Below are 26,915 nucleotides of genomic sequence, written 5' to 3' on the forward strand. Positions count from 1 at the left end.
TGGATCAGGAGGGGCTGAAAAGACAGGAGTCATTTGACCCCATGTAATTCTGAACACTTGGGGGCTGTGAATTCCAATGTGGCACCCAGGGAAAAGCAGAAAGTGCTGAAGAGAGCTCTATTACCCATTTGGTCAATGACAAATGATCCATTTTCACAATGTTTTCTGTTTTCATTGTGGGCTTGGATTGCTCCCCATTTCTTAAGAACTTTTCTAGTTGACTAAAACACAGTCAGCTGACCCAGCTGTCACAGGGTGGCCTCCAACTGGAAGTTGTTTCCAGTCATCCAAGGGACTCATCCTATTAGTCAATAGAGACAATTTGGGCTCTAACAAAGTTCTTCCTGGAACTGTCATTGCCATCTATCCCCACTGGAGGATCAAAACCACCATGTAAATACAATGAAGCCAGAGGTTACTGTAGGACCCAGGCTAGAAAGGAGAACACAGGCTCTGTGCCTGCTGTTCTTGATCTGATAGCCCAGGAAGTGGATAACCATGAAAGCACTGTGTACCACCATCCGGGCCTATGGCTCATATCTAGCTGCCTCTTCTACCAACTTCGCACCTGGGACAACCCATGCAGGAACAAGTCCTTTAGAAACTGAGACACAGGAAATTCAAGATGCTTAGTCAAAGTCAAACTTTAGTCAGGTTTGCCCCTACAGCTCTCAGACCAGATCTCTCTCTTTTCTTGTTTTCTGTTTTAGGGATTTCTAGTGAGAAGGAAAAATGCCAGCCTCCGACGCCCTCAACTGACACTCCCAGCCTGACTATATTTTCTCATGTTTGAAATAAATAATCATTCATGCAGAATATCAACCTCAGACAAGACTGCGTTGAGACTTTGATAAAATGAGACAATACAAGTCTACCTCATAACATTGTTTCAGAAAGATGAAAACAAGGGCATAGTGCAACCTGCATCCCAAATATGTCCTGTCTCCCAAATATGTCCTGTCTCCATAGGAAACGACTATTACTTCTTTACTACATTCATAGAATTGCCAGTGAGGATAGTGTTCCATAAACAAACCTTGCATCTTTCCACACTCCCCGACATCATCTACCCAAAGTCCAAATCCTTGAAAAGGTCATCTTACTGAGACCTTAGTGTGTGGACTCTGAGAAACAAACAGGGTTTTGGAGGGGAGGGGATTTAAGGGTTGGGTGAGCCTGGTGGTGAGTATTAAGGAGGACATGTATTGCATGGAGCGCTGGGTGTGGTGCATAAACAATTCTGGAACACTGAAAAGAAACAACAACAACAACAAAACCCAAAAAACACAGCATCAGAAATATAGTTTATATTGTCTATGAGATGCCCAGGCTCCAGAACTCCAGAACTTGCTTTAATCCCTTAAAGAAAAAAAAAAGGAAAGGAAAAAAATAGAAAAAAAAAGGGCTCTTTCTAGCAAACCCCTTTAGTAACTAACATGAAACTTGCTGTTCAGGCATATTTTCCCACCTGTTGAAAAGATTGCTCTTGGTCTCAGGATTGAGAGTCGAACAACACGTTGGATGCACAGATTACTCAAAAACAATATCTTTAATGAAATGTTGAAAAATATGGATCACCTTGATGGTTGAGTTGGGTAAGCCTCCAACTCTTGGTATTGGCTCAGGTCATTATCTCAGGTTTCCACAGGGCTTAGTGCCGAGACCTCTTCAGATTCTCTCCATCTCCCTCTCACTTTGCCTATTCCCAGCACTTGCAGGCTTGCATTGGAGCTAAATCTTGGTCTCTCTCTCAAATAAATAAATAAAAATATTTTTTAAAAATTAAAAGTAAAAATACCATCGAGGATAAGTTAGGAAAGAGCTAGCTACAACAGAATGTGTACCACAGTATAGCTTAATAAGGCCTGGGATTAGTTTTAAACTGGTATCCCTAGCTGAACTGGACTCTTCAACCCTTCCCTTAACAAAGGTGTGAGCTCTCTGATGACCCAACCAGAGGCAGGAGCTGGTCCTCTCTGCGGTCTCTCTAGCCCCAAGCTACCACTCTGGACTCTCCCTCCCTGTCTAACTGCAACAGCTCAGCAGACACTGAGCCCAAAACCATGTCACAACATCTACCTGGATGTGGTATCATAGAACTGGAATTTTGCATTGATGACAAAATGAAAGGACTCTTGCTTGCCACATTCAGAAGGAAATGCTACATTTCTTTCAAGGATCAGTCAGTAGCAAGATGTCACCACTCTACCCTATTTAACTGCATGTTGTTTGGATTGCATTCCTCTGAATCTGTGACAGAGGCTGAGCTCCTAGTGTTCATGCTGACTGTCACCACTACATGCATCCAGGACTGGATGGCTCTATGGGGTTTACTTTCAGGCCCTTCCTTCCCTCCCTCTTCCCAGGAACCTTTGGAAAGCTGGTCCCCATGCCTTCCCCCCAGCTGTGACTCGCGTCACATTTCTTGTTCCACTGCAAATCCTCTTCCTCACACCTGGACTTACCACACACACCTTATGGGTCTATCTTCTCTGTTTGTTCTCTTACAATTTTCACTCTGATTTCCAGAATATACCCTTCTCATTATTCTATGAGTCTTTTGGTTGTTGCTCTTTTTCCTACTATTACAGTTTTCACTTTCAAGAGCTAGTTTTCTATGTGGCAGGCCCAGCGATGCCACAGAAACCAGAGGAGGCCTAAACCCAGGGATGTCAACATGATTTCTGCCTGGTCAGTGGCTGGGCATTGGCCAGAGGGTGGGGTGGGTGGGATACACTGTGGGCCTGGGGGTCACGGAGAAGAGAGAAGGTAAACAGGAAAGGGACCACATAATGGGTGAGTCTTCTGTTGAAAAGGCAGAAATGGGCTGCTGTTTAGGCATCTGCTGCTCACAGGCTCTGGGACCTACTACTCTACTCTTTGTCCACAAGTTCTGTTCTGAGGGACTGGAGGAGAGAGAGTGTGCCTGTGTGTGCATGTGTAAGTCCTAGAGATCATGAATGTGCAGTGTAAAGTGGACAAGGCTATGCCAGGGCAGCACAGGTTAACTAGAGAATGCTACCATGGGTATTCAACAATGCCCATAGTTTTTCAAGGTAAGATGGCTGTGTTGCACTTCCTATTTGCTTGTTGAAGCCTCCGCACATGACGTGAAATGTATATTAATAACATGTTTCCTATTTGTGAGAATCTCTTTTCCACGTTAGGACATGTTCTGGTCCACATTGAACATATGTGGTATGTATATGGTATATGAGACCATCACTTACACAAGATGAAGCTGTTTTGGGTCATCTATGCAGATACATAATTGATGTGACATGTTCCAAGGAACTGAGGCACAGAAAGCCATAGATTCTAAATTTGATTCCCTAAAGGGTTCTGCACACATCACATACATCCTACTAAAAGCATGCCATAGGTAAGAACTCTCCTAAGGTTTTTATGCCAGTACCATGCTGTCTTGGTGATCACAGCTTTGTAGGAAAGCTTGAAATCAGGTAACGTGATGCCCCCCGTTTTATTTTTTTCAACATTTCCTTAGCGATTCGGGGTCTCTTCTGATTCCATACAAATTTTAGGATTATTTGCTCCAGCTCTTTGAAGAATACTGGTGGAGTTTTAATTGGAATAGCATTAAAAGTATAGATTGCTCTAGGCAGTATAGACATTTTAACAATGTTTATTCTTCTGATCCAAGAGCATGGCATGGTCTTCCATCTTTTTGTGTCTTCTTCAATTTCTTTCATGAGTGTTCTGTAGTTCCTCAAGTACAGATCCTTTACCTCTTTGGTTAGGTTTATTCCCAGGTATCTTATAGTTCTTGGTGCTATAGTAAATGGAATTGATTCTCTAATTTCCCTTTCTGTATTTTCATTATTATTGTATGAGAAAGCCACTGATTTCTGTACATTGACTTTGTATCCTGCCACGTTGCTGAATTGCTGTATGAGTTCTAGTAGTTTGGGGGTGGAGTCTTTTGGGTTTTCCATATAAAGAATCATGTCATCTGCGAAGAGGGAGAGTTTGACTTCTTCATCGCCAATTTGGATAACTTTTACTTCTCTTTGTTGTCTGATTGCTGTTGCTAGGACTTCTAATACTATGTTGAATAAGAGTGGTGAGAGTGGGCATCCTTGTCTTGTTCCTGATCTCAACGGGAAGGCTGCAAACTTTTTCCCATTGAAGATGATATTTGCTGTGGGTCTTTCATAGATAGATTTGATAAAGTTCAGGAATGTTCCCTCTATCCCTATACTTTGAAGCGTTTTAATCAGGAACGGATGCTGGATTTTGTCAAATGCTTCTTCTGCATCAATTGAGAGGACCATGTGGTTCTTCTCTCTTCTCTTATTAATTTGTTCTATCCCATTGATTGATTTGCGAATGTTGAACCATCCTTGTAGCCCGGGATGAATCCCACCTGGTCATGGTGGATAATCTTTTGAATGTGCTGTTGGATCCTGTTTGCTAGGATCTTGTTGAGAATCTTAGAATCCATATTCATCAGTGATATTGGTCTGAAATTCTCCTTTTTGGTAGGGTCTTTGCCTGGCTTGGGGATCAGGGTAATGCTGGCTTCATAGAAAGAGTCAGGAAGTTTTCCTTCTGCTTCAACTTTTTGAAACAGCTTCAGGAGAATAGGTGTTATTTCTTCTTTGAAAGTTTGATAGAATTCCCCAGGGAATCCCTCAGATCCCAGGCTCTTGTTTTTTGGGAGGTTTTTGATCACCGCTTCAATCTCGTTACTAGATATTGGTCTATTCAGGTTGTCGATTTCTTCCTGGTTCAATTTTGGGAGTTTATATTTTTCCAGGAATGCATCCATTTCATCTAGGTTGCTTAGCTTATTGGCATATAACTGTTGATAATAACTTCTGATGATTGTTTCTACTTCCTTGGTGTTAGTTGTATCTCTCCCTTTTCATTCATAATTTTATGTATTTCAGCTTTCTCTCTTTTCTTTTGGATTAGTGTTGCCAATGGTTTATCAATCTTATTGATTCTTTCAAAAAACCAGCTTCTAGTTTCATTGATACGTTCTACTGTATCTCTGGTTTCTACCTCATCGATCTCAGCTCTAATCTTATTTCCCTTCTTATGTGTGGAGTTGGTTTGATTTGTTGTTGATTTTCCAGTTCTTTAAGGCATAAAAAACACATAGATCAGTGGAACAGAGTAGAGAGCTCAGATACGGACCCTCAACTCTATGGTCAAATAATCTTCGACAAAACAGGAAAAAATATACAGTGGAAAAAAGACAGTCTCTTCAATAAATGGTGCTGGGAAAACTGGGCAGCTATATGTAGAAGAATGAAACTCGACCATTCTCTTACACTGTACACGAAGATAAACTCAAAATGGATAAAAGACCTTAACGTGAGACAGGAATCCATCAGAATCCTAGAGGAGAACATAGGCAATAATCTCTTCGATATCAGCCACAGCAACTTCTTTCAAGATATGTCTCCAAAGGCAAAGGAAACAAAAGCGAAGATGAACTTTTGGGACTTCATCAAAATCAAAAGCTTCTGCACAGCAAAGGAAACAGTCAAGAAAACAAAGAGGCAACCCACGGAATGGGAGAAGATATTTGCAAATGACAGTACAGACAAAAGGTTGTTATTCAGGATCTATAATTAACTCCTCAAACTCAACACACACAAAACAGACAATCATATCAAAAAATGGGCAGAAAATATGAACAGACACTTCTCCAATGAGGACATACAAATGGCTATCAGACACATGAAAAAATGTTCATCATCACTAGCCATCAGGGAGATTCAAATTAAAACTACATTGAGATATCACCTTACACCAGTTAGAATGGCCAAAATTAGCAAGACAGGAAACAACATGTGTTGGAGGGGATGTGGAGAAAGGGCAACCCTCTTCCACTGTTGGTGGGAATGCAAGTTGGTGCAGCCTCTTTGGACAACAGTGTGGAGATTCCTCAAGAAATTAAAAATAGAACTTCCCTATGACCCTGCAATTGCACTCCTGGGTATTTACCCCAAAGATACAGATGTCGTGAAAAGAAGGGCCATCTGTACCCCAATGTTTATAGCAGCAATGGCCACGGTCGCCAAACTGTGGAAAGAACCAAGATGCCCTTCAACGGACAAATGGATAAGGAAGATGTGGTCGAAATACACTATGGGGTATTATGCCTCCATCAGAAAGGACGAATACCCAATTTTTGTAGCAACATGGACGGGACTGGAAGAGATGATGCTAAGTGAAATAAGTCAAGCAGAGAGAGTCAATTATCATATGGTTTCACTTATTTGTGGAGCATAACAAATAGCATGGAGGACATGGGGAGAGAGAGAGAAGGGAGTTGGGGGAAATTGGAAGGGGAGGTGAACCATGAGAGACTATGGACTCTGAAAAACAATCTGAGGGTTTTGAAGGGGCGGGGGGTGGGAGGTCGGGGTACCAGGTAGTGGATATTATAGAGGGCACAGATTGTATGGAGCACTGGGTGTGGTGGATAAATAATGAATACTGTTATGCTGAAAATAAAAAATAAATTAGGGAAAAAAAAACTCTCCTAAGTTAACCACCATTCATGGGCATCCCAAGAGGTTCTTCACCAGATGTTCCCAAGGAAAATTGACTGGGGTATATTTGTTTCCCAGGCTAGCCCCACTGAAGTGAAATCACAACACTTAAAAGGAACACAGTTTCTCCTCTCTTCCCCAAATTGTTTAGGGGGAGTTTTTAGGCACAGCTTATAAAGCAGCAGGGATTCAAGATTCTTTTTCTTGAATTCTTTTCCCAACACTGCTGGGAGACAGCAGTGTTGCTGTCTCTCAGCATTGCTTATTGGTCAGTGCTGGATTTCTGACAGAGAGCTATGCATATTGCTGGAAGAAACAGCAGGATCCTCTCTGGAGCCCACCCACTTAGGAGCATGCTTTGTTTTTCTGGCTCCTCATACCCCCATTTCCCTTTATTACCTGTTTGACCAACATCCTTCCCCCAGTGATGCACCCAGCTCAGAGGGACTGCTTAACCTGCAGGTGGGGCCAAGGACAACCATACACATGCCTAGAAAGGGACTGCCTTCAGAGTCAGCCATGATGTGGCTACGTGCAGTCATAAGCCAGCCTGGAGCACCATTAGGAAATAGTACCATCAAATCGGTGGTGTGGATTTTTAAAGCTTTCTGTGATATAAACTTCTTTTTTTACAAATATGTGTAGATTCAGGCCTGGCATCAGACAAAATGAAAGAAAAACCCTACGAAGAGGGAAAGATAATATGTTATTAAATTATACTGAGTTGTGTAATTGCAGTCTCCATTAGCCCTTCCTACCCATGGGCATAGCCCAGAACTTTTCAATAGGTTTTCCACATGCCCTCAAATAGAGTCTAAAAATATAATAATTTGAACTATCCTCCAATATTCCATCTTTTGTTCTATCCTGTACTGAATGCAAGGTCTTTTGATTGTCCTTTCCCATTTTCAGAGAGACTGCAGTGAAGGCAGAGAGTAATGTGGTCATCCAGGGAATATTCTTATCTTGGTCTACTTCTCTACTTAGCGTGCCAGCTTTTGTCTGCCAGTGGACCTCTGAGCACACATGGGAGACCCAGTAAATACTAAAAGTATAGGATCTCGGGTTGATCTTGGGAAGTGTCAGCCAACATTTAGAATTCTCTCAGGGCTCAGAATTGCTCTTGATATGCAGGGACCAAGATAATTCCCCTATCCTTTCCTGAGAAGGAACTCAAGATTCCTGAGGCAGCACCTTACGATTTCCAAGGCAACACACACACACAGACACACAAACACACCCTCCACTATTTTCTTGTTGGCAAAAGCGTTTACAAGTCTATGACATGCAGCTGATTTAGATTCAAGCAAGCGTGGGAGAAATATTTAGAAGGCAACACTTGGAACAACACTGAGCTCTCCACCCAGAGGAGCTCTGCTGCCTTAGCCTCGGATGCTGGTGGCAGGGAGAGGTGTGCCCATGGAATACTGAAAAGCAGCAAAAGGATGATGGTGGTGGGGAGGTCAGCAACATGAAGTGTTGGGGGAATGAGAGAGGGAAGTTGAGAAGGTGAGAGGGAGAGATTGCCTCTGGCCTCTTGTTGGGGGCAGCTCCAGAGACCTGAGCCCTCCTTGAAGTGGCCTCCGGGACACTGTGGTCCTTCTGGTTGGAGCAAGTGTGCCAAGAACAAGGGCTCCTGTAGTCTTTCTGTCCCTGTGGGTGCTGATCCGAGACTCCGGGGCTGAGGTCACCTCCCATCTGTCGCTGCTCCTCTCTGCTGGCAAAATGCAGGGGTGGCCCAAGGCAGAGAGAATTCTATACCGAGCCAGAATATCTTTCAAAATTGAAAGTGAGAAAAAAGAAGTGTGGGAAGGAAGAAAGAAAACTATAGTCGATCTTATACACCACAGGTTGGAACAGCATGTGTACACTTACAGGTGCATTTTTTTTTTTTACAAACAGAGCTTACCACTTTAAATATATGTTCTCTTCCTTATGATTGTCCTTATAACATTTTTTCCCTCTAGCTTACTTTATTTTATGAATACAGTGTAGAATCCATGTAAGTTGCAAAAGAGCAGTTAATCGACTCCTTATGTTTTCATTAAGGCTTCCAGTCCACAGGTGACTATTAGTAGCTCAGTCTTGGGGGAGTCAAAAGGTATACACAGATTTTTAATCCTGCATTCTTTAAGGGTCAACCTGCATCTATATTTACAGGGGACATGCTTAAATATAGAAAAATTTCAAAGCGTCCACACACAAAAATATTAGAGTCCATAAACTCATTCCATAAGGTTGCAGGGTACTATATATACAAAAATCACTTGTGTTTCTATGCACTACCACTGAACAATCTGAGAAGGAAATTAAAACAATTCCATTTACAGCAGCACTGAAAACAGTAAAATATTTAGGTATAAATTCATTGTAGGAGAAATAAGACTTGTTTACTGAAATGTATAAAACACTGCTGTAGGAGATTAAAGACCTAATGGGAAAAACCACTGTGTGCATGTATGGATGATTTACTGTAGTTCCTATGGCAATACTATACAGGAATCTATGGAGTCAATATGGTTGTATCAATATTTTTACTCTGCATTTTCTAGTTGCTGTCAGTCTCTTGGAGTACACTACCTTTCAGACATTGTCATTTTCATCTCTTAAAGATAGATAGGGTCTTGTTCATATTTATCTATTTTTCATTTTCAAGTGATATAAAATTGTTACAATAAATGTTTTATGTCATTTTCTGGTGGCTCTCCCATCTGCATCAGCTATAGGTTATGTTTAGATGACTGATCTGTCTCCTGATTAGAGGTCATTTCTCCTGTGAGAGCTCCAGGCCCTGTCCCTCTACTGCTTTCAAATAATTGCCCCTGAGTTGCAGACCCTGCCTATTGGAAATTGTATAAAACAAGATACAAGATATGATAGATGAGGTTTGGGATTTAGTAAGAGGTCAGGGTGCCTGTGTGGCTGAGTCAGTTTAGCGTCTGCCCTCAGCCGAGGTCATGATCCCTGGGATCAAACCCCACATTGCGTTCCCTGCTTGACGGGGAGCCTGCTTCAACCTCTCCCTTGTGGTTCCCCCTCCTTGTATTCTCTCTCTGTGTCTTTGTCAATGACATAAATAAATCTTAAAAAAGATATTGACAGCTATTATGATCCTGAACTTTCAAGGAATTGATGACAAGGACCAAAAAGCAGCAGGTCAATATGACTTTGTACTTTTCGAGTTGCAAATGGGCACATGCAAAAGAATGATACGTGGTTTGGGAAGAGAGCTCAGCAACAAACTTGGCCATCACAGCCACAAAATCCATGACCCACCAGTCACTCTGTACACAGATTATCCTGCTTTAACCTTGGCCAATGGCAAGTATTTCAGAAAACATCAGAGACTTGCATAAAAGTACATCCAACCAATATGGGGGTGATATAAGGAGTTGTATTGCCAAATCAGTCCTCCTAAATCATAAATCATCCCCAGTATCAAGTTTTACTCACATTTTCAAGGTTCGAATGTTGAGGTACCAGCAAAGCACCTGAGACCCCAGCCACACTAACTGCAGGAACCTGCTTCCCACAAGAGGACATGCTCTGACCCAGACGAAACATATATTATCTCTAAGTTTTCTTTTTTTAACTTTTTAAAAAATTTTACTTATTTATTTGACAGAGAGAGACAATGAGAGAGGGAACACAAGCAGGAGGCTTGGGAGAGGGAGAAGCAGGCTTCCTGCTGAGCAGGGAGCCTGATGTGTGGCTCAATCCCAGGACCCTGAGATTATGACCTGAGCCAAAGGCAGATGCTTAGCCACTGAGCCACCCAGGTGCACACAATGGAGCTGTTTGGGGTGATTTCCCATGGCTGTGCTTACATAGCTGATGTGACAGTTTCTAGGGAATGTGGCCATATTAATCAATAGATTCTAAATTTTGTGCCTTAAATAGATCTATACACATCATATACACCGTCCTGAGAGCATGCCAGAGAGGGGCCCTCCCAGGGGTCACCAGCATTCGGGTTTTGCTAACAGGGTCTTCACTAGAAGTTAACGAAGAAAATTGACCAGGGTACTTCCTCTTTCTTCTTTCTCTCTCTCTCTTTCTTTCTCATTCTTTTTCTTTCTGTTGCTCCCTTCTTCCCTACTTCCTCTCTCCCTCCCTCTTTTTCCTTCCATTCTTATCTTTCCTTTCTTTTTTCTCTCTTCCTCCCTCCCTCCTTTCTCTTTCTTCCTTCCTTTTCTTCCTTCCCTCCTTCCTTTCTTCTTTTCCTTCTTTCCTTCCTTCCTTCCTTTCTTTCTCTCCATCTGCCTTTTTTCTCCCTCTCTGCCCATCACCCTGTAAAATAAATAAAAATAAACAAACAAATAAATAAATAATTAAAAAATTAACATCATGATCTTATGTGAAACTAATACAACGCTGTATGTTAAGTGTAGCGGATTTTTTTTTTTTAATTTTTCAAGGGGCACCTGGGTGGCTCTTAAGTGTCAGTCTTTGGCTCAGGTCAGGATCCCAGGGTCCTGGGATAGGCCCCATGTCCAGCTCCCTGCTCGGTGGTGAGTCTGCTTCTCCCTCTTACTCACCCTCGCCTCACCACCACTCCTGCTCTCTCAAGCACTCTCTCTCAAATAAGGAAATAAAATAATTAAAAAAAAACATTGGGTGGGGGGCGGAGTCAAGATGGCGGAGAAGTAGCAGGCTGAGACTACTTCAGCTGGCCGGAGATCAGCTAGATAGCTTATCTAAAGATTGCAAACACCTGAAAATCCATCGGCAGATCAAAGAGAAGAAGAACGGCAATTCTGGAAACAGAAAAACAACCACTTTCTGAAAGGTAGGACCGGCGGAGAAGTGAATCCAAAGTGACGGGAAGAGAGACCCCCGGGGGAGGGGCTGGCTCCCGGCAAGCGGCGGAGCAACGGAGCACAAAATCAGGACTTTTAAAAGTCTGTTCCGCTGAGGGACATCACTCCAGAGGCTAAACCGGGGTGAAGCCCATGTGGGGTCAGCGTGGCCTCAGGTCCCGCAGGGTCACAGAAGGATCGGGGGTGTCTGAGTGTCGCAGAGCTTGCGGGTATTGGAACGGGAAAGCCGGCTACAGAGACAGAGCCGACAGTAATCTCACAGCTCGGTGTTACCTTGAACCGGTCGCAGGCTCAGTGAGCTCGGAGCGCGGCCGGAGGTCGGGCAGACGGGAGTAACTGGGCGCTGTTCTCTGAGGGCGCACTGAGGAGTGGGGCCCTGGGCTCTCGGCTCCTCCGGGCCGGAGACCAGGAGGCTGCCATTTGTATTCCCGTCCTCCGGAACTCTACGGAAAGCGCTCAGGGAACAAAAGCTCCTGAAATCAAACCCAAGCGGATTACTCACCCCGGCCCCGGGTAAGGGTGGTGCAATTCCGCCTGGGGCAAAGACACTTGAGAATCACTACACCAGGCCCCTCCCCCAGAAGATCAACAGGAAATCCAGCCGAGACCAAGTTCACCTACCAAGGAGTGCGGTTTCAATACCAAGGAGAGCAGCAGAATTCCAGAGGAGGAGAAAGCAAAGCACGAAACTCATGGCTTTTTCCCTGTGATTTTTTTTAGTCTTGCAGTTAATTTGATTTTTTTCTTTTTCATTTTTTGTTTTTCTTTCTCGCATTCTGGTAAATTTTTTTTTAACTTTTACCTTTTTCTTTTTTAACACTTTTTAACTAGTTTATCCAATATATATATATATTTTCTTTTTTATATTTTTCTTATTTGTTTTCTTTTTTAAAATTCTTTTCTTTTCTTTTTTTTTCTTTCTTCCTTTTTGAACCTCTTTTTATCCCCTTTCTACCCCCTCATGATTTGGGATCTCTTCTAATTTGGTTAAAGCATATTTTCCTGGGGTTGTTGCCACCTTTTTAGTATTTTACTTGCTCCTTCATATACTCTTATCTGGACAAAATGACAAGACGGAAAAATTCAACACACAAAAAAAGAATAAGAGGCAGTACCGAAGGCTAGGGACCTAATCAATACAGACATTGGTAATATGTCAGATCTAGAGTTCAGAATGACAATTCTCAAGGTTCTAGCTGGGCTCGAAAAAGGCATGGAAGATATTAGAGAAACCCTCTCGAGAGATATAAAAGCCCTTTCTGGAGAAATCAAAGAACTAAAATCTAACCAAGTTGAAATCAAAAAAGCTATTAATGAGGTGCAATCAAAAATGGAGGCTCTCACTGCTAGGATAAATGAGGCAGAAGAAAGAATTAGCAATATAAAAGACCAAATGACAGAGAATAAAGAAGCTGAGTAAAAGAGGAACAAACAGCTACTGGACCACGAGGGGAGAATTCGAGAGATAAGTGACACCATAAGACGAAACAACATTAGAATAATTGGGATTCCAGAAGAAGAAGAAAGAGAGAGGGGAGCAGAAGGTATACTGGAGAGAATTATTGGGGAGAATTTCCCTAATATGGCAAAGGGAACGAGCATCAAAATTCAGGAGGTTCAGAGAATGCCCCTCAAAATCAATAAGAATAGGCCCACACCCCGTCACCTAATAGTAAAATTTACAAGTCTCAGTGACAAAGAGAAAATTCTGAAAGCAGCCTGGGAAAAGAAGTCTGTAACATACAATGGTAAAAATATTAGATTGGCAGCTGACTTATCCACAGAGACCTGGCAGGCCAGAAAGAGCTGGCATGATATTTTCAGAGCACTAAACGAGAAAAACATGCAGCCAAGAATACTATATCCAGCCAGGCTATCATTGAAAATAGAAAGAGAGATTAAAAGCTTCCAGGACAAACAAAAACTGAAAGAATTTGCAAACACCAAACCAGCTCTACAGGAAATATTGAAAGGGGTCCTCTAAGCAAAGAGAGAGCCTACAAGTGGTAGATCAGAAAGGAACAGAGACCATATACAGTAACAGTCACCTTACAGGCAATACAATGGCACTAAATTCATATCTCTCAATAGTTACCCTGAATGTGAATGGGCTAAATGCCCCTGTCAAAAGACACAGGGTATCAGAATGGATAAAAAAACAAAACCCATCTATATGTTGCCTCCAAGAAACTCATTTTAAGCCCGAAGACACCTCCAGATTTAAAGTGAGGGGGTGGAAAAGAATTTACCATGCTAATGGACATCAGAAGAAAGCAGGAGTGGCAATCCTTATATCAATTCAATTAGATGTTAAGCCAAAGACTATAATAAGAGATGAGGAAGGACACTATATCATACTCAAAGGGTCTGTCCAACAAGAAGATTTAACAATTTTAAATATCTATGCCCCCAATGTTGGAGCAGGCAACTATATAAACCAATTAATAACAAAATCAAAGAAACACATCAACAATAATACAATAATAGTAGGGGACTTTAACATTCCCCTCACTGAAATGGACAGATCATCCAAGCAAAAGATCAGCAAGGAAATAAAGGCCTTAAATGACACACTGGACCAGATGGACATCACAGATATATTCAGAACATTCCATCCCAAAGCATCAGAATACACATTCTTCTCTAGTGCACATGGAACATTCTCCAGAATAGATCACATCCTCGGTCCTAAATCAGGACTCAATCGGTATCAAAAGATTGGGATCATTCCCTGCATATTTTCAGACCACAATGCTCTGAAGCTAGAACTCAACCACAAGAGGAAGTTTGCAAAGAACCCAAATACATGGAGACTAAACAGCATCCTTCTAAAGAATGAATGGGTCAACCGGGAAATTAAACAAGAATTGAAAAAAATCATGGAAACAAATGATAATGAAAATACAACGGTTCAAAAATCTGTGGGACACAACAAAGGCAGTCCTGAGAGGAAAATATATAGCGGTACAAGCCTTTCTCAAGAAACAAGAAAGGTCTCAGGTACACAACCTAACCCTACAACTAAAGGAGCTGGAGAAAGAACAAGAAAGAAACCCTAAGCCAAGCAGGAGAAGAGAAATCATAAAGATTAGAGCAGAAATCAATGAAATAGAAACCAAAAAGACAATAGAGCAAATCAACAAAACTAGGAGCTGGTTCTTTGAAAGAATTAATAAAATTGATAAACCCCTGGCCAGACTTATCAAAAAGAAAAGAGAAAGGACCCAAATAAATAAAATCATGAATGAAAGAGGAGAGATCACAACTAACACCAAAGAAATACAAACTATTATAAGAACATACTATGAGCAACTCTACGCCAACAAATTTGACAATCTGGAAGAAATGGATGCATTCTTAGAAACATATAAACTACCACAACTGAACCAGGAAGAAATAGAAAGACTGAACAGACCCATAACCAGTAAGGAGATTGAAACAGTCATTAAAAATCTCCAAACAAACAAAAGCCCAGGGCCAGACGGCTTCCCGGGGGAATTCTACCAAACATTTAAAGAAGAACTAATTCCTATTCTCCTGAAACTGTTCCAAAAAATAGAAATGGAAGGAAAACTTCCAAACTCATTTTATGAGGCCAGCATCACCTTGATCCCCAAACCAGACAAGGATCCCATCAAAAAAGAGAGCTATAGACCAATATCCTTGATGAACACAGATGCGAAAATACTCACCAAAATACTAGCCAATAGGATTCAACAGTACATTAAAAGGATTATTCACCACGACCAAGTGGGATTTATTCCAGGGCTGCAAGGTTGGTTCAACATCCGCAAATCAGTCAATGTGATACAACACATCAATAAAAGAAAGAACAAGAACCATATGATACTCTCAATAGATGCTGAAAAAGCATTTGACAAAGTACAGCATCCCTTCCTGATCAAAACTCTTCAAAGTGTAGGGATAGAGGGCACATACCTCAATATCATCAAAGCCATCTATGAAAAACCCACCGCAAATATCATTCTCAATGGAGAAAAACTGAAAGCTTTTCCGCTAAGGTCAGGAACAGGGCAGGGATGTCCATTATCACCACTGCTATTCAACATAGTACTAGAAGTCCTAGCCTCAGCAATCAGACAACAAAAAGAAATTAAAGGCATCCAAATAGGCAAAGAAGAAGTCAAATTATCACTCTTCGCAGATGATATGATACTATATGTGGAAAACCCAAAAGACTACACTCCAAAACTGCTAGAACTTGTACAAGAATCCAGTAAAGTGTCAGGATATAAAATCAATGCACAGAAATCAGTTGCATTTCTCTACACCAACAACAAGACAGAAGAAAGAGAAATTAAGGAGTCAATCCCATTTACAATTGCACCCAAAACCATAAGATACCTAGAAATAAACCTAACCAAAGAGGCACAGAATCTATACTCAGAAGACTATAAAGTACTCATGAAAGAAATTGAGGAAGACACAAAGAAATGGAAAAATGTTCCATGCTCCTGGATTGGAAGAATAAATATTGTGAAAATGTCTATGCTACCTAAAGCAATCTACACATTTAATGCAATTCCTATCAAAGTACCATCCATCTTTTTCAAAGAAATGGAACAAATAATTCTAAAATTTATATGGAACCAGAAAATACCTCGAATAGCCAAATGAATATTGAAAAAGAAAGCCAAAGTTGGTGGCATCACAATTCCGGACTTCAAGCTCTATTACAAAGCTGTCATCATCAAGACAGCATGGTACTGGCACAAAAACAGACACATAGATCAATGGAACAGAATAGAAAGCCCAGAAATAGACCCTCAACTCTATGGTCAACTAATCTTCAACAAAGCAGGTAAGAATGTCCAATGGAAAAAAGACAGCCTCTTCAATAAATGGTATTGGGAAAATTGGACAGCCACATGCAGAAAAATGAAATTGGACCATTTCTTTACACCACACACCAAAATAAACTCAAAATGGATGAAGGACCTCCATGTGCGAAAGGAATCCATCAAAATCCTTGAGGAGAACACAGGCAGCAACCTCTTCGACCTCAGCCGCAGCAACATCTTCCTAGGAACAACACCAAAGGCAAGGGAAGCAAGGGCAAAAATGAACTATTGGGATTTCATCAATATTAAAGACTTTTGCACAGCAAAGGAAACAGTTAACAAAATCAAAAGACAACTGACAGAATGGGAGAAGATATTTGCAAATGACATATCAGATAAAGGACTAGTGTCCAGAATCTATAAAGAATTTAGCAAACTCAACACTCAAAGAACAAATAATCCAATCAAGAAATGGGCAGAGGACATGAACAGACATTTCTGCAAAGAAGACATCCAGATGGCCAACAGACACATGAAAAAGTGCTCCATATCACTCGGCATCAGGGAAATACAAATCAAAACCACAATGAGATATCACCTCACACCAGTCAGAATGGCTAAAATCAACAAGTCAGGAAATGACAGATGCTGGCGAGGATGCGGAGAAAGGGGAACCCTCCTACACTGTTGGTGGGAATGCAAGCTGGTGCAGCCACTCTGGAAAACAGCATGGAGGTTCCTCAAAATGTTGAAAATAGAACTGCCCTATGACCCAGCAATTGCACTATTGGGTATTTACCCTAAAGATAGAAACGTAGTGATCCAAAGGGGCACGTGCACCCGAATGTTTATAGCAGCAATGTCCACAATAGCCAAACTATGGAAAGAACCTAGATGTCCATCAACAGATGAATGGATCAAGAAGATGTGGTATATATACACAATGGAATACTATGCAGCCATCAAAAGAAATGAAATCTTGTCATTTGCGACAACATGGATGGATCTAGAGCGTATCATGCTTAGCGAAATAAGTCAAGCAGAGAAAGACAACTATCATATGATCTCCCTGATATGAGGAAGTGGTGATGCAACATGGGGGCTTAAGTGGGTAGGAGAAGAATCAATGAAACAAGATGGGATTGGGAGGGAGACAAACCATAAGTGACTCTTAATCTCACAAAACAAACTGAGGGTTGCTGGGGGGAGGGGGTTTGGGAGAAGGGTGTGGGATTATGGACATTGGGGAGGGTATGTGCTTTGGTGAGTGCTGTGAAGTGTGTAAACCTGGCGATTCACAGACCTGTACCCCTGGGGATAAAAATATATGTTTATAAAAAATAAAAAAATTAAAAAAAATTTATTTATTTTTTTCAGTGTAACAGTATTCATTGATTTTGCACCATACCCAGTGCTCCATGCAATGCATGCCCTCTCTAATACCCACCACCTGGTTCCCCCAACCTCCCACCCCCCACCCCTTCAAAACCCTCAGAGACATGCCTCTTTAGAAGCCTGTCAAGTGTCATTTGGCTGGCTCAGTCTGGAGAACACCAGACTCTGGATCTAGGGGTCCTGAGCTCGGGATCCCCCCACCTCTGCTGGGAATAGAGATTGCTTAAATAAACTTAAATAAATAAATAAACAAACAAAAGCATGTCAAATTCCAAGGCCTGTATTCTCTGAAAGGCCCTCTGGAGGAAGGCTGCCAAGGGTATGAAGTGGCCTGATTAAGGATAGGGAGTCTGGGGATTGCATGAGGCTTTGTAGGGTGCTGGTGGGAAAAGGAGAGCCAGAGGGCAGCAGAGGGGGACAGACTCTGGCTTGTGTTCCCTGGGGAACGCAGAGAAGAAGAAGAAAGCACCTTCTTCGCCTAGATCCTTGGGCTGAAAGACACCAAAATGTAAGCAGAATCACACAAAATATTGGAGAACGTGGCACACTGCTTCAGGAGAGACCTCAAGAAAAACAAGACGCCCAATCTTTTCCTAAAAACTGTGCATAAAGGACTTCCACGTGTCTTTGGTGAGAAAGACAATCAACCAGCAATGTGGTTAAGTGGGTTATAAATCACGCATTCACTAAGTAAGTAGTACCACTAAAACAGCACCAACTACAAATGCTCTCTTAAATGATAAAGCTGTAAGAAAAAAAAAATCAGAGCATCTCCCCTATTACCCAGGGAAAGCGTGAACGCAGTCCCCCACTGCTATCAATTATGGAGTCGAGTTTCCCACATTTGGGGAAATCACAGGGATCAGCACATCTGCAGTGCAATGGACAAGCCTCATCCTGGGAAAACGACCTGCTTGATCATGGTGTCTCACCTGCTGGGTAAGTATGACCCTCTCCGCCTCCGCCTCTGCCCCACACTAGCCTCACCCACAGTCCACCCTGCACACATGCTCACTACTCACCAGCCAGCTCTCCAAAACCCTCAGCACCCACTCCTGCCCCAAGCATCCTCACCCTCCACAGGAGTCTTCCTAATACAATGGAAGCTACAGCACTGCTACATCCTCTGCCCCAGGAGTTCTCCAGCCCAGAACCACTGCCTAAGAGTAATTGATTTACATCAGACACGCCCTATCCATGATGTCAGGGGGTCTCCCCGCCACCACACACAGACAGGCACACAGAGCACTCAGCACAGGGGAGGCTGCCCCAGCCTGAGAGGAACACGAGGGAGGACTTTCCAGCAGACAGAGAAGCACAGATCCATCTCTCTCTCTCTCTCTCTCTCTCCCTCTCCTTAGAACAGGCTTTGAGGAGACAGAGTGCATTGGCTGCACTTGTGGGGCTCAGCCTCCTAGCCAGTCCCCCACACAACCCAGAGGCCTAGACACCCCATGGGAGGGGGCGGGGAACCCAAAGTCAGCAACCTCTGGGGTGGCCCTTGGGCTGACACCTGGCAGCAACATCCCAGGTCCTGAGAACACCACCAGGGCTGGCTTCTTCACCAGGCGGGCTCCTAGGGCAGGGACGTGGCGCCCCTCATGGCTGCCAGAGAGAGAACACCCAAGGATCCTGCTTTTGAGGATGGGGCCAAAGGAAACCATCCATTTTGCTCCCTTAGACTGAGCTCAGAGTTCATGTCAGGGGGTTAGCAGGGTTCCAGGCCCCCAGCTCTGCCACCACCTTCCTTCCCTCCACTGAAGTGCTCTTTCCCTTGGATGAGATTTCTGCATCAAAGATAGCCTTTTGATGGAAAAAATCCAGGCCTGAAAAACAAAGCAAAACAAAGACTCCCAAGAGACCAGTACTTGGGCAATTTTATGGCCCTGGATGGAGTGTCCTAGGGTCCTGATTTGCCTTCATCTTGATTGTGCATTGAGGGAGGGCTTTGCTTTTACTGGATTGTTGAAATTTGAAAAGATTGGGGGGTGGAGGGTGTCCAACTTTAGTTGTCACCTAGTTTGTAGTGTGGTGGGAGGCAGAATAATGCCCTGTCCTTAGGAGGTGCCCATGATAATGCCAGTGAGGAGGAAGCAGAAGGCTAGCTAAAGGAGAAAGCACAGACTGACTCCCTGAGCCCCTGACCTCCCACTCCTGGGTGAGATCTCTAGGACAGTTCCAGGAAGCTGTCAGCTGTGTTCTTGGTAATGCCAAACTATAGGGAAAGACAACCTTAACTTGACAATGGCAAAGGCCTCCAGGATCTTGAAGGTCCTCTTTAGCATATTCTTTTGAATATACCTCCTTTTTTCCCAACCCCTCATGCCCAAGTATATAATGAGCCTTGGCTCCCAACCCCATGGCAGCAACTCTTTCTGCCCAAGGGTCCTGTTCCAATGCTTTACTAAAACCAACATTTTGCACCAGAGACATTGCAAGAATTCTTTCTTTGTCATTGGATCCCAACCTCACTCCATCAAACCTCACCTGTATTCCAAAACCCCATCATCAGGAACCTGTGCACGTTCCATCAGCAGCAAAAGGGACCCTGCAGAGGTGCTTATGTTAAGGACCTTGAGATGGGGAGATGATTCTGGATTCTCCAGGCAACCCCCTGAATGACAAGGGGGTCTTAAAACTGGAAGAGGCAGAGAAAGAGGTCAGAAGGATGCTGCGTGAGGAGGACTCTCTCTGCTGGGGCTGGGGCTAAGCATGGAGGAAGGGCCTCTAAAAGCTGGAACAGGCAAAGAGACACACTGTCTGTTTCACCTAAAAAATACAAACTGCTAATTATTTTACCAGCAAAAATGGGACTTGTCGGGAATAAAAGGGAAAGGTGATCTGGGATAAAGCAATGTTGGCAAATCCATAGGCAAGTCCAGAGAACAAACGGGAGGGATGCTCTTCTTTTTGGAGGAAAGGAGTCAGTTGGGAAGATTGTTCTAAAAGTCCATCGGGGTGAACTGTGAGTCAGAAGAGAGCTGGCGTCTCCCTGGGGGGACAAAGCTAGCATTTCTTACTCTGGCCGGGTTAGTAGAGGCCTATGCCTGTGCAATGTCAAGTCCCTGTAAGGTCAGATCAGCCCCTCCCCTGGGGCTGCAATGCAATAGGAGGTAAGGAGGGCAGAGGAGTTCCCTTGCTAAAACCTTGTGACTGCATTTTAGTGTGGTTTCCCTTGACTAATTTCCACCCTCTCCTAGATCCTCCAGAAGGGAAGGTGCCCTGTGGACGTCTGGATTTTAGTCCATTGAGATCCTTGTTGGGACTCTGCACCCTCAGAACTGTAAGATAAAAAAAAAATGTGTTCTTTTAAGGCGCTCCATTTATGGTGACTTGATGTCACAGTAAGAAGCATCTAGCTTGCTCCTTCTTGTGAGGAGCAAAGAAGACCACCCCGTGGACTTGGGACTGCCCGGTTCAGATTTCCCCACCATTGTTCCAGATTAAGGAAACTTTCTCTTAAGATATCTGTGACTTAAAAAGAACACGATAAAGTATTGACTTGTGAACAAAAGGAAGCATTTAACTTTTCTCTCCACTGGAACCCTCTGATACTCAAAAAGTCTCAGCCAAAGAACTCAGAATGGAGCCAGAAAAACAAGTTTTCCTCTCCTAAATTCACTTCTGCTGTATGACCCAAACTCCACGCCTCAGACCCCAAATCTAATGTGAACACGGAGCTGGGGATCAAGAGGAACAGCAGCTTCATTGCTTCGCTGGCAAAAGAGGCCTCAGCAGGTATCTTGTGGGAAAGAAATCCAGAGGACGAAGGGAAAGGAGAAATGGCCAGTTCTCAGGGACAGCTGACATTCAGGGATGTGGCCATAGAACTCTCTCAGGAGGAGTGGGGACACCTGACCCACACTCAGCGGCAACTGTACAGGAATGTGATGTTGGAGAACTATGGACACCTCTGCTTCTTGGGTCTCACTGTGTCAAAGCCAGACCTGATCGCTTTCTTGGAGCAAGAGAAGCAACTCTGGGATGTGAAGAGAAAAGAGACCATAGGCTTCCATCCAGCTGTATCTTCACAGGACACCCAGAGTTTCCTGCTAAAGCAGAGCATACAAGGTTCTTTCCGGAATGGATCAATGCACAGATACAAACATAGTGCTGTTGAGATTTTACACTTACATAGAGACTGGGACAATGATGGGGAGAGTGATGGGCATCAAAGATTTCAGAGAAGACAAATCCAAACCAAGTCAACTGCCTTTCATGAGAATCTCACTGCCCCAAATGGTGAATGACATAAATGTCTGTGGAAATCCTCCCTTTTGAAGTCAACTGTTTCTGCAGAGCAGTGTGTTTCTGTCAGCACAAGCTCCGATCAGATATTCCATCATAGCGATTTGTGGACAGATCATTTGGCACATCTGGAAAGTAACCTAGTCCATGATGAGAATAATGATTTGAGCCATTTGGAAGACAGGACTGGCCTGAATTTAAATCAGAGATAAAGAAATGAAAAGCAAAGTGCTCAGTGGGATCCATTCGACAGGGGCTTCACCGAGGAGTCGACCCTACAGTATGACCAGAGGCTTCTCTCTGGAGACAGAACTGCTCAGTGCACTGAATCTGAGAAAACATTGAACCAGGGCTCCCATGCTCACAGATGTGTCAGGACTAGGTTTGCGGAGAACCATTATGAATGTGATAAATGTGGGGAAGGCTTTCATCCAAGCTCTAACCTCAGTATACTCTCTTCTGGAGACAGTCCTTACAAGGATAATGAATGTGGGAAAGCTCATAACCAGTCCTGCAGTGTTGCTGATCATCAGAGAATTCATGAGGGAAAAAGCCCATTCACATCTAATAAACCAGGGACCATGTTTAGTCAGTCATCAAGACCAAATAGAAACAAGACAATTCCTAGGGGCAAGAAAACTTGTATTATTAAGGAATGTTGTAAATCCTTTGACTGCCACTCAACATTATCTCGGTTCCCGCGAATGCATACTGGAGAGAAAATATGCAAAATATGTAAATGCAAGGAATGTGGTAAACCTTTTAAGGACCCTTCATCAGTAAAGGGACATAAGCCAATCCATACTGGAGTGAAACAGTACAAATGGGCAAAAGGTGTGAAAGCATCTACATTGCCCTCCACCCTTCCTGGAAGTCACCAAACCCATACTGGAGAGAAACGTTACCAATGTGAAGTATGTGGCAAGACCTTTAAGTGGCATTGCGACCTTACTCAGCATCACCGAACTCCTACTGGAGAGAAACCTTACCAATGTCAAGTATGCGGCAAGGCCTCTAAGTGGAGTTCAGACGTTACTCGGCATCACCGAGTTCATACTGGAGAGAAATCTTACAATTCTCAAGAATGTGGCAAGGCCTTTCACCAGAGCTCAGGGCTTAGCCAACATCACAGAATTCATACTGGAAAGAAACCTTACAATTGTCAGGAATGTGGCAAGGCCTTAATGTGGCCTTCCGAGCTTACTCAGCATCACCGAGTTCATACTGGAGAGAAACCTTACCAATGTCAAGAATGTGACAAGGCCTTTAAGCAGAGCTCAGGGCTTCTTCAACATCACCGAGTTCATACTGGAGAGAAGCCTTACAAATGTAAACAGTGTGGCAAGGCCTTTAAGATGCCCTCAGATATTATTAAACATCACCGAATTCACACTGGAGAAAAATCTTACAAATGTAACGACTGTGGCAAGGCCTTTTTGTGGGTCACATCCCTTACTAAACATCACCGAATTCACCCTGGAGAGAAGCCTTACCAATGTAACAAATGTGACAAGGCCTTTCATGACAGCTCAAGACTTACTGCACATCACTGAATTCATACTGGAGAGAAACCTTATGAATGTGAAGAATGTGGCAAGACCTTTATGTGGCCCTCAAACCTTACTCGACATCGCCAAATTCATAAGTGGAGAGTAATCTACAGACATAATGTATGTGTGAAAACATCTATGGCCTTTTCTTCATTTACTTCATGGCAGAGATTTTATATAGGAGAGTAACTCTGCACATAGACAGAATGTGTCCGACCTCTCACTGGAACTCCCAACTTACTTCAAGTCATAGTTACCATGTAGCAGAAGAACTGTAAAATGTCAAGAAAGTGGACAAGACACGCCTTTTCTGGAATTCAGTATTTACTCAATATCACAAAATGCTTACTAGATTCAAACCCTTGGAACTAATGAATGTTGAAAGACCTTCATTTTAATACACACCGGAGTAAACACCAGAGAGTGCATTAAATAAAGTAAATTTAAAGACACAAATATTTAGAAGACTTTCTAATTGAACTCAAATGCCAATAACTGTAACGAATGAAGGAACTCAATTCAGACATTACTCTGAAAATAGTTATTACAAGGAAAAATCAAACATTTAGAAAATGTTTCAACAGATTTCATAGAGAGGCTTTTATGTGTGTTTAATTTCAGTATATTTTTAAACATTTTTTACATTGACCTTATTTGAGATTTGTGACAAATAATTTTATTTTACTCTGAAATCTCTACCAAGAATCCCTTTATCCCTACTGAGTCTGGAAGACCATGTGGCTGATTGTTGCTCCATCAAAGATACTAGATGCCCTGCTACATTAAGTGGGATGCACACGTGCCTAATTTTCCATGGAAGATGTAGGACTGTATAATATACAACATACGAGGAAAGTCTCCTTGGAGTTGCTTATAGTTACAACATTGATGTATGTTACCATGAAATAGGTGTTCAGAACACATGCTGCTCCATGTTTTAAAGTAAAGAACTTCCTCAATATTAGAAATAGAAGGTTTTACTAATTGTTCTTTAAGAAAAAGGAGGTGGGAGGTAGTACACTATCGATGAGTCTTTGTAAGCAATTGTTAGAGATTATGACTTGATATGGTTAAATGAGGAAATCCTGACAGATGACTGAAGGAGGGTAGCTAACTCTTCCCTACAGTGCCATACCACTGAACATACACATGTCTTAGGAATGTACCTCAGTCCTGAAATTTTGGGAACTAGGTACTCCACATCCTTCCAACAACACTCGAACGGTTTTGCACACGTGTATTCTGTATTTTGAACAGTGACGATAGACTGGATTTGAAATGCATAACTTAGTGTATGTGTGAACTTAATATATTTTCATTAATAAAATCTAGTGGTTTTTCATGTATTAAAAAAAAGAAAAAGAAGCATCTAGCTTATTCACCTCCGTGGTAATGAGTTCTGGGGAATGCGATAAATTCTGTACAAACTCTGCAGGTTTTCTGTCTTAGGTCCACAGGTCAAGAGCTAATTTTATTTGTGTTTATGTCTTACTTTTAGGTACCTGATGTGATGTGGGTCAGGATCGAATGGTCAAGAGGCATCTTCAGGGCAAAAAAGGTGTTTTTATTAAAGTTCAGATACAGGACCCCTGGATAGGAAGAGGTGCCCTGGGATTGTGAGGAGTGATTTAACATATACTGTACGTTGGGGGTGGAGGGTGGAGATAAAGACATTTCCAAAGGGATTTTTAGTTGTTATAAGAGATTTCATGATCCTGGAAGTCTGGCTATTTTCTAGCTAAGGTTGCTTTTTGCCTCTAGCAAAGCATTACCGTTAGGGTGCTTGTGCATTCCTGGAGGACATCCTGCTCTTTTTGTCATGGGCTGCAGGTTGTAAGGAAATTTGCTTTTATTTACATTTCACTGGCCCTTGCTCTCCTCATCACTTGCGTTCCCCCCCCCCTTCTTTTCTGTAGGATCCACAGTCTGTTCCCTGCAGGGGCTCATCCAGGTTCTTATGGGAATTATGCCAAGTGGAAGACGTTGGCGGTCACACGGAAAGAGTGGGCTCTGTTACTCTCACAGGGAGGGTTAGGACATAAATTACAAAGAAGTGAATATTGGACAACGTTCCCATCAAAGGTACATTTTCTTTGTTGCAACGAGGTCCCTTAAGGCACAAAGCTACTTTTCAGCCTTTCACAAAGGGTGGAAAGCAACTGATCTGTGACTGGGTCCTGAGCAGAGTGAGGTTAATATGACATCATACTCTGTTGCTTTCCTAAATGTTATGTACTTAAAATGAATTTTGTAGAGGCAGTGTCTGAGTTCTTCATTGATTACTGACTATCTCTTCAGAGTGCAGCAGCCCTGGCAGCACAGGGATGGAGGAGGAATCGCTGGGATGCTGGAATAAGCACAGGGTGACATGGTCTCACGCTTGGTTTCTTTGCCTTAATAGCTTACCGACTTTCATCCATTCCACCGATTGGGCCAGCGAGTTCCTCTGTATTGACAGCCAAAGGCCTTCGTGGAAATACTTGAATAACAGAGTGTGAGAGCAGATGTGGAGTCACTCCATTGACTATAAAAATAGGGGGCATCTCTACCTCAGGTGGGAGCCTTTTTTTGGGTCTTTGTGTTACTGGTGGCAGTGGTGGTGATGGTTGTCAGATACTATTTGAGGATTTTGCTTGTTGTTGTCCCTGGTTGTGCCTCTTTCTAGGAAATAATTGTGGAGTGATAGCTTTATAGTAATTCTTGAAAGGCAAAAGGACATAACTAAGGACCCTTCCCAAGGAATATTTGCAGATCTCTGTGCCAACATTTATGGAAGGACTTACACGCTTTTCAGTTAAAGGTTATCAATCAAAGTGATACAAATCTATTTATACTTTTGGGTCAATGTTGGAGAACAACAGTTTTAAACTATGGTCTGCATCAGAATCACCTTGGGTAAGATACAGATATAGTGAAAAAAAGGGCCATCTGTACCCTAATGTTCACAGCAGCAATGGCCACAGTCACCAAACTGTAGGAAAAACCAAGATGCCCTTCAACGGATGAATGGATAAGGAAGATGTGGTCCATTTATACTATGAAGTATTATGTCTCCATCAGAAAGAATGAATACCCAACTTTTGTATCAACATTGACGGGACTGGAGGAGATTATACTCAGTGAAATAAGTCAAGCAGAGAGAGTCAATTATCATATGGTTTCGCTTATTTGTGGAACATAAGGAATAACATGGAGGACATGGGGAGATGGAGAGGAGATGGCAGTTGGGGGAAGTTGGGGAGGGGAGATAAACCACGAGAGACTGTGGAAACTGAGAAATGATCTGAGGGTTTTGGAGAGGAGGGGGGTGGGAGGTTGGGTGAGCCTGGTGGTATTATGGAGGGCACGTACTGCATGGAGCACTGAGTGTGGTCCATAAACAATGAATTCTGGAACACTGAAAAGAAATAAAAAAAAAAAAGGCTAAAAACAAAACAAAAACAAAAACGAAAAGCTCTGAAACCCAAAAGAAAAAAAAAGAAAAAGAAGATAATCACCTGAGGTATTTGTGTAAGAAATGCAGATTCATCAATGAAATACTTGGGATTAGAGCCCAGGAAGTGGCTCCTGTGA

The 26,915-nt window shown here is 42.6% G+C and overlaps 1 protein-coding gene and 1 non-coding gene across 2 annotated transcripts; one reads left to right on the top strand and one right to left on the bottom strand.

Moving 5' to 3' along the window:
* Nucleotides 1-18,327: 18,327 nt before the first annotated feature.
* Nucleotides 18,328-18,491, bottom strand: LOC116568421. The gene has a single exon (XR_004276626.1). It is a non-coding gene; the product is annotated as a U1 spliceosomal RNA (small nuclear RNA).
* A 4,005-nt stretch (nt 18,492-22,496) lies between these two features.
* On the top strand, nt 22,497-23,531 carry LOC116567387 (zinc finger protein 525-like). Its single transcript, XM_032302414.1, is given in 1 exon segment — nt 22,497-23,531. A coding segment is annotated over 1 exon segment (1,035 nt).
* The last annotated feature ends 3,384 nt before the right edge of the window (nt 23,532-26,915 follow it).

Source organism: Mustela erminea, chromosome 10 (assembly GCF_009829155.1).
Source record: "Mustela erminea isolate mMusErm1 chromosome 10, mMusErm1.Pri, whole genome shotgun sequence".
NCBI classification, from domain to species: domain Eukaryota; kingdom Metazoa; phylum Chordata; class Mammalia; order Carnivora; family Mustelidae; genus Mustela; species Mustela erminea.